The sequence below is a fragment of the Nerophis lumbriciformis genome, linkage group LG02 (assembly GCF_033978685.3).
Source record: "Nerophis lumbriciformis linkage group LG02, RoL_Nlum_v2.1, whole genome shotgun sequence".
In the NCBI taxonomy this organism is placed as follows: Eukaryota; Metazoa; Chordata; class Actinopteri; order Syngnathiformes; family Syngnathidae; genus Nerophis; species Nerophis lumbriciformis.
In genome coordinates, this window is record NC_084549.2 from 64,010,001 (window position 1) to 64,022,500 (window position 12,500).

Here is a 12,500-nt window from a genome sequence, read left to right on the forward strand (position 1 = left end):
ATGACACATGCTAAAATGTTAACTGTAACTTGCGTCAAGGACCAAAATATAGTATTCTGACACGTGTACCCGAAAAATTTGTTTTAAAATGCTCGCCTGCTAACATTGGCATACCATCAAGTACGGTATTTCCGGAACATAAGCCGCACCCACTAAATTTTAGAAAAACAAGGTGTTCTATATATTAGCCGCACCGGACTATAAGCCGCAGATATATACGCTGCGACATGCGTTATTTGCACATGTTGTAAATGTTTATTTATATACCTTAATTATTTCTAAACAATGTCTGTAAATGACTTAAAAACTTCTTCTTTTTTTTTAAAGATAGCATGCTAGCAGTACTATGCTAACAATCGCATGTTTACAGTTAGCATGAGTGAAATACCAAAATAATTACTTTTTTTAGCTCATTTCGCTCATATTTTTTGTGAGTTGACGCTATCTGGCCGGCGTGCTAACTGTTAGCATGCTATTGTTAGTATATTAGCATAGCACTGTTAGCATGCTAGCTTTTTTCTTTCTTTCTTTTTAAGCTAATTTTTCTCATATTTTTGGTGAATTGACGCTATCTGGCCGGCGTGCTAACTGTTAGCATGCTATTATTAGCATATTAGCATAGTACTGTTAGCATGCTAGCTTTTTTCTTTTTTTTTGCTCATTTTGCGCATATTTTTGGTGACTTGACGCTATCTGGCCGGCGTGCTAACTCTTAGCATGCTATTGTTAGCATATTAGCATAGTACTGTTAGCATGTTAGTTTGTTTGTTTTTTAGCTCATTTCGCTAAACTTTTTTGTGAGTTGATGCTATCTGGCCGGCGTGCTAACTGTTAGCATGCTATTGTTAGCATATTAGCATGGTACTGTTAGCATGCTAGCTTTTTTATTTATTTTTTTAGCTCATTTTGCTCATATTTTTGGTGACTTGACGCTGTCTGGCCGGTGTGCTAACTGTTAGCATGTTAGCATAGTACTGTTAGCATGCTAGCTTTTTTCCTTTCTTTTTTTAGCTCATTTTGCTCATATTTTTGGTGACTTGACGCTATCTGGCCGGCGTGCAAAACTGTTTTTTTTTCTAGTTCCTTGTAGAAAAAAAATAAAATAAAAATTTGGACACCCCGTGCTATAAACCCGTATTTCCAACTCGACGTGTCATAGCAGAGCCAGGAGAGTGAGGGGGGAAAAAATGAATGTTATCCTCCAGATTGTAATTGGATGGTAAACAAGCGGCGGTTGGACGGTGTTTTAGGAACTTTCATACCTCGTCTCTGTAAAATAGATGCCACCTTTTGTTACTCTCACTTGAAAGCCCATTTATGCGTGTGTGACGTCGGACAACAGATGTACATATTTATTCAAATTTTTTTTTTTAAATCACTCGTTTTGAAATAATGCGGAAGGCATTTTGGTTTTGTACGCATGAACGACTTGAGGCGTTTGAGGACTTCCTCGGAAGTCACGACGTGTCCTTTTGAGTGTTGTGCGATCTTGTTTGTATTTATTGCGGCATAAAAGTGTGGAGGTGAGACGGCGTGTGAGTGAACATGTATTGGTAGCGCACTCATGTCTTCCAGGAGTATTTCTGGGAAAGCTGCAGCCGTTTTTCGGTGTTTTCAACCACACAAGCAACTGAAGTATCATCTTTCACTTCCCAAAATATCCTGAAACTGATTTTAGACCAGTTGATTTTAGACCAGTTGGGCGACTGCTCTTCCCCTCCTGCTTTTGTACAAACGGCTCCTTTGCAAACCAATAAACTTCTCATCTTGCTACGCGCCCTTGTCGTGTTCTTATTAATAGCTTCCCCCCACAACCAGTGGCTTTAAAGACTATGTATTTACCTTTTTATTTTTTTATTTTTTACACATTATAAGTGATACATACGTTTTTAAGCCCTCTACATCATCAGTGTCATTAGTTTTTTTTCCTAAAAAGCCTGACGTATCAGATCAGTGTGTGTTGCCATAATAAATTATAGCTTTATGATTTTTTATAAGAGAAAAAAAAATACATTAAAAATGATACAATGATGTTGATTTTTTTGTACGTTTTTTTTTAAAATGGCAAATAATCACAATATTGAAGAATGATTGAAAATTAAAGAAATGTGAATCCAAGTGATGTGTAGCAGGTGGGGAAGATAATGGCAAGTGTTCTTTTTCAGTTTGGAAATAACATGATATATGTTTTGGTTTTGTTATGAAAAAATAACATGAACATTATATTTTTTGGCCGGCTGTGTCAAATATGATACAAATTGAAAATCAAAGAAAAAAGATTTGTTCAGAAGGACCAATAAAAGCGTCCGTTTCAAATAATTATAATTTTCTGTCAATTATGGCTTAGGATTTAAAGCCGGGGTGTCCAAATTTGTTGACTTGGAGTCCGCGTTTGTCATGTCTGTGTAATCATGTTTTGTCTTAGTCATGTTTTGTTTAATTATTGGACTTTTTAGTTTCTGGCTTTTCACTCCCTTGTCTTGTTTCCATGATTACCCATTAGTTTCACCTGTTCCACATTTGGACTCATTGTGCACTCTTGTTTGTCACCATAGCAACCCATTAGTTTTCACCTGTCACGTCACGCACCTGTTTCACGTTTTGAGTCACGCACCTGTTTTCGTTAATCATGTCTGTAGTATTTAAGTCATACTTGCCAACCTTGAGACCTCCGAATTCGGGAGATGGGGGGTGGGGGCGGGATCGGGGGTGGGGCAGGGCGTGGTTGGGGGCGTGGTTAAGAGGGGAGGAGTATATTGACAGCTAGAATTATATATATATATATATATATATATATATATATATATCCTGAAAATATGCAAACAAAACTGTGTTTAGATAATTGATACTTCAAACTTGCATACATAAATCTTAAGGAATATAACATAACTTGGCTTCTGAGAGCTTCAAAATGTAATGAATAAAATGCTAAAGTTGTTGATAAACAAGCAATTATTTTAATAATTAAATATGGTCATTTTAAATGAATTATTATGATAATTTAAAATTAATTATTTCAAATATGTTTATTTTAATGTATAATTCTAATGCCTGGATGTAATAAGGAGTCAGAAAAAATACAAGTAAAAATACAATTAATTTTGATGTTTTTAGCAAAATATAGTAAAAATGTATTTAGTTCTTCTTTTTTTTTTAATTAATAAATATATTTATTTTTAGGTAAGATAAACATAATAATACAATTTATCTCTAGTCTGGATGATTTAGTTCTTGTCAACCTGTTGTCCTCCCGTCGTGAAAAAAGGCTGTCCTCACTCAGGTCCGCATGGAGCTGGAGGGGGCGTGGCCTCCAGCTCCGGCTGAAAATCGGGAGATTTTCGGGAGAATATTTGTCCCGGGAGGTTTTCGGGAGAGGCGCTGAATTTCGGGAGTCTCCCGGAAAATTCGGGAGGGTTGGCAAGTATGATTTAAGTTCATTGTTTTTCAGTTTGTCTTTCTGGTGACATCTCCACATTTATGCTCTGCACATTTCTGACTCTTTTTTTCATGTCCATCGTTCACGCTGCTCCTTTTTGTCCATGCCAAGTAAGTTTTGTTTATTATTGCCACAGTTAGTGTTTTTGGTTGTTCATAGTTTTTGCCTTTGTGCAAGTGTTTGGTTTCATAGTTTGTTCTCCGCCATTGTGCGCGCCTTTTGTTTACTTCCTTGTTTTGTATTTATAGTGTTTAAATAAAAATGTACCTTCATTCCCGTCTCGCCCGAGCCAACTTTCCGTTGCCTTCGAGAAAAACTAAACCCCAGGACCAAGTTGTGACAGCATTGGGCTAAACCAGGGGTCAGCAACCCGCGGCTCTAGAGCCACATGCGGCTCTTTAGCTGCGCCCTGGTGGCTCCATGGAGATTTTTCAAAAATGTATGGAAATGGAAAAAAAATGGTGTGAAAAATATGTTTTTTGTGGTAATATGGTTTCTGTAGGAGGACAAACACGACACAAACGTTCCTAATTGTTAGAAAGCCCACTGTTTAGTAAGTTTGTGTTCATGCTTCACTGATGGTAGTATTTGGCGAGCTGCATTTTGTCCTAATTTGAGCGGCCCTTGAACTCACCGTTGTGTGGACTGTGACTCAACAGTTTGTTTATATCTATAACTTTCTCCGCCGCCGTGTTTTATGCCACTCCTTTGTCTCATTTTGTCCACCAAAAGTTTTACACTGTGCATGAATGCACAAAGGTGAGTTTTGTTGATGTTATTGCATGACTGCAAGCTAATCGATGCTAACATGCTATTTACATATTGCATCATTATGCCTCATTTGTAGGTATACTTCAGCTCATTTAATTTCCTTTACTTATGTGCTCTGTGTATTTAGTTTATTTTTCCATGTTTCATCACACATTATCTGTATGTAATATTGGCTGCATTTCTGATAGTTGTTTGTGTGCCATGTTGTTCCAGACCACAGCAAACATTACTTAGCTTGCAAAGATTGTAATTAATCCATTAGAAGAAGACAGCCTGCCGTTTCCTTTAACTTGGACACACATCTATACCTTTGGCCATTCTAAGACAGTTATTTCCAGGAGTTATCTCACCCTCTGAGAAGTTTTACTATTGTTTTCCAATCTTGTAAAAATGTCTAGAATAAATATTACATTTCAACATTTCTGTGAACTAAGATTTGCGTCAGCCTGCGACACATAGTTATTTTGATAGTAGGCTAATATAGCTAATATAGACACTTACGTCAAAACACTTATATAAGGCTTTTAATTTCTTGCGGCTCCAGACCGATTACTTTTTTGTATTTGTGGTCCAATGTGGCTCTTTCAACATTTTGGGTTGTCGACCCCTGGGCTAAACAAATTTGGCCGGGGGCTGAAAGCCGAAGTAACTACATAAATGCACATATATATATATATATATATATATTTATTATTATAATTGAATATTAATATTGTATTATATCACCTTGTTAAGTCAAACATGGAGAGTGTTTTGCATTTTTTCTACAAACCCCGTTTCCATATGAGTTGGGAAATTGTGTTAGATGTAAAAATAAACAGAATACAATGATTTGCAAATCCTTTTCAATCCATATTCAATTGAATGCACTACAAAGACAACATAATTGATGTTCAAACTCATAAACTTTATTTTTTTTTTGCAGATAATAATTAACTTAGAATTTCATGGCTGCAACACGTGCCAAAGTAGTTGGGAATGGGCATGTTCACCACTGTGTTACATCACCTTTTCTTTTAACAACACTGAAACGATTGGGAACTGAGGAAACTAATTGTTGAAGCTTTGAAAGTGGAATTCTTGCCCATTCTTGTTTTATGTAGAGCTTCTGTTGTTCAACAGTCCGGGGTCTCCGCTGTCGTTATTTACGCTTCATAATGCGCCACACATTTTCGATGGGAGACAGGTCTGGACTGCAGGCGGGCCAGGAAAGTACCCGCAGTCTTTTTTTTACGAAGCCACGCTGTTGCAACACGCAAATAGCATTGTCTTGCTGCTGAAATAAGCAGCAGGACAATGATATAATGCCCATGGATTTAAATGGGTGCAATTTCACATTTTTATCCTGATTCGACGTATTGTATATTATCTACAAGTTTCAGTGGGCAGGTTGGGTTATGTGTGATCATGATCATGTGTGTTGACTTTTTGTGTTGATTTCCTTCTTTTTTTTCCTGTGCCATGACTAGGGAAGGTTGTTTGGATAGTGTCATATAGGTATGACTATTTGTCTCATGGCATCACATAAATACCTACGCATTCAATTGTTAAATGTTTGCCTAACTATCTTCTAAAAATATAAAGCTTAGATTTTACTGTAAAAAACCGGCAGCTCAGTTTTCCAAATTTGGGGTGGTTTTTTGTTACAGCGTATTCCTATAAATGGAATGGAAAAACAGTACCCCTATTTTTTTTTTACAGTAAAATTGTTGTAAGTGAGCTGCCAATTTTATATCGTAAAATCTACGGTTGTTGCTTTTATAGTGTAGTACTGTAAATTATCAAATCTGTACGAAAGTTGTTGTTACGTTAAAAATCTGCTAGAATTTTACTGTAAAATCTATTATTATAATTTTTACAGTGTACAATTTAATAGTTAACTTGCGTTGAAATCTTACGTCAAGCAGACATTTTTTTTTTTTATCGAAACAAAAAATGTTGTAGGATGTGGTAAAATAATGATTTGTTGCATTATTAGGCAATATTAAATCGATATCAAATTCCATGCAGTACATGTATTTTTAATGTCATTAATAAAAGATAAAGTACTACAATGTGCTCAAAAAGTACGTATACACACACTGAAATGGTTTGACTAAGTTATACGTTTGTTTTTTTTAAATAACTAAAATAAATAGATACACCGTTTTGAAAAGCCACTATTTTGCAAGTTTTGTGTTTCTTATGCTTCACTGTATAGTCTGAGTATTTTATCTGTTTCAATGGCTAAGCTTTTATTGTTTTAAATATTGCTTTTGTACATGTTAATTTAAATGAAGTGCAGAACAAATAAAATATATTATTTATTATTTGTTCTGGTGGGCATTTGACGATATAAAACAAACTAAGGCACTTCCGATACTCTCAATATTACGGCTATTCACGAGATTGATCGATCAATATGTTTCTACAAACAAAACATGCTAAAGAAAGTAAAAACATAAAATAAATAAAAATGCAAATATTTAAAAAAAAGTGGACACATCTAAAACAACTTACATCCCTCCAATAAATACAATAATTTAAAGGCTTTTATTTTTTCTAATCCTCCAAGATTTTGTCAATAATTTGCAAACATTAATCCAATAGGAACATGTGGGTTTTACTTTGAGAAATCGACTTTTATGTACACATTTTTTTAGCTGGCCACCTAATAATCTTAATAATTATTTATAGGTTGCCTTATTTCATAAATATAGCAAATTAAATCCATTCTATAATAAATGGGGATATCTCTATACTTTTGTCTGTCGGCCACCGGAAGTGTGCTGTGTTTTTTGGCCTCTGCCAATTGCCGTACTCACCGGAAGCGTGTGTTTTTTTTAAATTCTTGAACAGTAGAACACACAAACACCACATTTTCATTATATAAAACAAACTAAGGCACTTCAAATACTCTCAATATCACTATTATTCACTAGATAGAGCGATCAGCATGTTTCTACAACAAAACATGCTAAAGAAAGTAAAAACATTTAAAAAAAAAAAAAAAACCTACAACATAAATAAAAATACAAAAATTAAAAAAAGGGGGCACATTTAAAACAACTTACATCCCTCCAATAAATACAATAATTTAAAGGCTTTCATTTTTTTTAATCCTCCAAGATTTTATCGATAATTTTCAATCATTAAATCAATTTTGGGTTTTACTTTGAGAAATCGACTTTTATGTACACATTTTTCTTAGCTTGCCATATAATAATATTAATAATCATTTATAGGTTGCTATCTTTCATATATATAGCACATTTAATACATTCTATAATAAATGGGGTTAGTTCTATACTTTCGTCTGTCAGCTACCGGAAGTGTGTTGTCTCTTTTGGCCTCTGTCGCTTTCCGTACTTACCGGAAGTGTGTTGTGTTTACCTTATCACGCGCGGTCGGTGTCGCTAGCTACTGGTGCTCCGAGCTAAAACGCTAAGGGCTAACATAGTTACAAAATGTCTGGCGGAACTCTTCTGGAAAACGCCAACCCAGTTATATTCCAGCGGTCCGGCGAGAGACTACAGGCGGCCACCGACGAGGATGAAGACGTCTGTGATCCCATCGACGACAGAGAAATATTCGATATCCTGTTTTGATGGTGGAGCTAGCATTAGCTAGCTGGTGTCGTAGTTCATCAAATGTCTTCATAACACCTATTAATGTTGTTATATATAGAGAATGTCTTCATAATACCTATTCATGTTGTTATATTTAGATAATGTCTTCATAATACCTATTAATGTTGTTATATATTTAGATAATGTCTTCATAATACCTATTAATGTTGTCATATATAGAGAGCATGGCTTCATAATACCTATTAATGTTGTTATATATTTAGATAATGTCTTCATAATACCTATTAATGTTGTTATATATTTAGATAATGTCTTCATAATACCTATTAATGTTGTTATATATTTAGATAATGTCTTCATAATACCTATTAATGTTGTCATATATAGAGAGCATGGCTTCATAATACCTATTAATGTTGTTATATATTTAGATAATGTCTTCATAATACCTATTAATGTTGTTATATATTTAGATAATGTCTTCATAATACCTATTAATGTTGTTATATATTTAGATAATGTCTTCATAATACCTATTAATGTTGTCATATATAGAGAGCATGGCTTCATAATACCTATTAATGTTGTTATATATTTAGATAATGTCTTCATAATACCTATTAATGTTGTTATATATTTAGATAATGTCTTCATAATACCTATTAATGTTGTTATATATAGAGAATGTCTTCATAATACCTATTAATGTTGTTATATATTTAGATAATGTCTTCATAATACCTATTAATGTTGTTATATATTTAGATAATGTCTTCATAATACCTATTGTTGTTATATATTTAGATAATGTCTTCATAATACCTATTAATGTTGTTATATATTTAGATAATGTCTTCATAATACCTATTAATGTTGTTATATATAGAGAATGTCTTCATAATACCTATTAATGTTGTCATATATAGATCATGTCTTCATAATACCGATTAACGTTATATATAGAGAATGTCTTCATAATTCCTATTAATGTTGTTATATATAGATACTGTCTGCATAATACTAATACCTATTAATGTTGTTATATATAGAGAATGTCTTCATAATACCTATTCATGTTGTCATATATAGAGAATGTCTTCATAATACCTGTTAATGTTGTTATATATAGAGAATGTCTTCATAATACCTATTAATGTTGTTATATATAGAGAATGTCTTCATAATACCTATTCATGTTGTCATATATAGAGAATGTCTTCATAATACCTGTTAATGTTGTTATATATAGAGAATGTCTTCATAATACCTATTCATGTTGTTATATTTAGATAATGTCTTCATAATACCTATTAATGTTGTTATATATTTAGATAATGTCTTCATAATACCTATTAATGTTGTCATATATAGAGAGCATGGCTTCATAATACCTATTAATGTTGTTATATATTTAGATAATGTCTTCATAATACCTATTAATGTTGTTATATATTTAGATAATGTCTTCATAATACCTATTAATGTTGTTATATATAGAGAATGTCTTCATAATACCTATTAATGTTGTTATATATTTAGATAATGTCTTCATAATACCTATTAATGTTGTTATATATTTAGATAATGTCTTCATAATACCTATTGTTGTTATATATTTAGATAATGTCTTCATAATACCTATTAATGTTGTTATATATTTAGATAATGTCTTCATAATACCTATTAATGTTGTTATATATAGAGAATGTCTTCATAATACCTATTAATGTTGTCATATATAGATCATGTCTTCATAATACCGATTAACGTTATATATAGAGAATGTCTTCATAATTCCTATTAATGTTGTTATATATAGATACTGTCTGCATAATACTAATACCTATTAATGTTGTTATATATAGAGAATGTCTTCATAATACCTATTCATGTTGTCATATATAGAGAATGTCTTCATAATACCTGTTAATGTTGTTATATATTTAGATAATGTCTTCATAATACCTATTAATGTTGTCATATATAGAGAGCATGGCTTCATAATACCTATTAATGTTGTTGTATATAGAGAATGTCTTCATAATACCCATTAACGTTGTTATATATAGAGAATGTCTTCATAATACCTATTAATGTTGTTATATATAGATAATGTCTTCATAATACCTATTAATGTTGTTATATATAGAGAATGTCTTCATAATACCTATACATGTTGTTATATATAGATAATGTCTTCATAATACCCATTAACGTTGTTATATATAGAGAATGTCTTCATAATACCTATTACCGGTAATGTTGTTATATATAGAGAATGTCTTCATAATACCTATTAATTTTGTTATATATAGAGAGAATGTCTTCAAAATACCTATTAATGTTGTTATATATAGAGAATGTCTTCATAATACCTATTAATGTTGTTATATATAGAGAGAATGTCTTCATAATACCTATTAATGTTGTTATATATAGAGAATGTCTTCATAATACCTATTAATGTTGTTATATATAGAGAGAATGTCTTCAAAATACCTATTAATGTTGTTATATATAGAGAATGTCTTCATAATACCGATTAATGTTGTTATATATAGAGAGAATGTCTTCATAATACCTATTAATGTTATATATAGATAATGTCTTCGTTATACCTATTAATGTTGTCATATATAGATCATGTCTTCATAATACCGATTAACGTTATATATAGAGAATGTCTTCATAATACCTATTAATGTTGTTATATATAGATAATGTCTTCATAATACTAATACCTATTAATGTTGTTATATATAGAGAATGTCTTCATAATACCTATTAATGTTGTTATATATAGAGAATGTCTTCATAATACCTATTAATGTTGTCATATATAGAGAGCATGGCTTCATAATACCTATTAATGTTGTTATATATTTAGATAATGTCTTCATAATACCTATTAATGTTGTTATATATTTAGATAATGTCTTCATAATACCTATTAATGTTGTTATATATTTAGATAATGTCTTCATAATACCTATTAATGTTGTTATATATAGAGAATGTCTTCATAATACCTATTAATGTTGTCATATATAGATCATGTCTTCATAATACCGATTAACGTTATATATAGAGAATGTCTTCATAATACCTATTAATGTTGTTATATATAGATACTGTCTGCATAATACTAATACCTATTAATGTTGTTATATATAGAGAATGTCTTCATAATACCTATTAATGTTGTCATATATAGAGAATGTCTTCATAATACCTGTTAATGTTGTTATATATTTAGATAATGTCTTCATAATACCTATTAATGTTGTCATATATAGAGAGCATGGCTTCATAATACCTATTAATGTTGTTGTATATAGAGAATGTCTTCATAATACCCATTAACGTTGTTATATATAGAGAATGTCTTCATAATACCTATTAATGTTGTTATATATAGATAATGTCTTCATAATACCTATTAATGTTGTTATATATAGAGAATGTCTTCATAATACCTATAAATGTTGTTATATATAGATAATGTCTTCATAATACCTATTAATGTTGTTATATATAGAGAATGTCTTCATAATACCTATAAATGTTGTTATATATAGATAATGTCTTCATAATACCCATTAACGTTGTTATATATAGAGAATGTCTTCATAATACCTATTAATGTTGTTATATATAGAGAATGTCTTCATAATACCTATTAATTTTGTTATATATAGAGAGAATGTCTTCAAAATACCTATTAATGTTGTTATATATAGAGAATGTCTTCATAATACCTATTAATGTTGTTATATATAGAGAGAATGTCTTCATAATACCTATTAATGTTGTTATATATAGAGAATGTCTTCATAATACCTATTAATGTTGTTATATATAGAGAGAATGTCTTCAAAATACCTATTAATGTTGTTATATATAGAGAATGTCTTCATAATACCGATTAATGTTGTTATATATAGAGAGAATGTCTTCATAATACCTATTAATGTTATATATAGATAATGTCTTCATTATACCTATTAATGTTGTCATATATAGATCATGTCTTCATAATACCGATTAACGTTATATATAGAGAATGTCTTCATAATACCTATTAATGTTGTTATATATAGATAATGTCTTCATAATACCTATTAATGTTGTTATATATAGAGAATGTCTTCATAATACCTATTAATGTTGTTATATATAGAGAATGTCTTCATAATACCTATTAATGTTACATATAGAGAATGTCTTCATAATACCTATTAATGTTGTTATATATAGAGAATGTCTTCATAATACCTATTAATGTTGTTAATTATAGAGAATGTCTTCATAATACCTATTAATGTTGTTATATATAGAGAATGTCTTCATAATACCTATTAATGTTGTTATATATAGAGAATGTCTTCATAATACCTGTTAATGTTGTTATATATATAGAGAATGTCTTCATAATACCTATAAATGTTGTTATATATAGATAATGTCTTCATAATACCCATTAACGTTGTTATATATAGAGAATGTCTTCATAATACTTATTAATGTTGTCATATATAGATAATGTCTTCATAATACTTATTAATGTTGTTGCTTATAGAGAATGTCTTCATAATACCTATTAATGTTGTTATATATAGAGAATGTCTTCATAATACCTATTAATGTTGTTATATATAGAGAATGTCTTCATAATACCTATTAATGTTGTTATACTGTATATAGAGAATGTCTTCATAATACTT

General features: G+C 30.8%; 1 protein-coding gene across 1 annotated transcript in view; it reads left to right on the top strand.

Annotated features, from left to right (window-relative positions):
* Positions 1–7,558: 7,558 nt before the first annotated feature.
* Positions 7,559–12,500, top strand: part of ciao2b (cytosolic iron-sulfur assembly component 2B) — an 8,553-nt gene continuing 3,611 nt past the window's right edge. Inside the window, exon 1 of the mRNA XM_061972606.1 lies at positions 7,559–7,780. Within this exon, the coding sequence (XP_061828590.1) occupies positions 7,654–7,780 (127 nt within the window). The 5' untranslated portion in view covers positions 7,559–7,653. The remainder of the gene's footprint in view (positions 7,781–12,500) is intronic.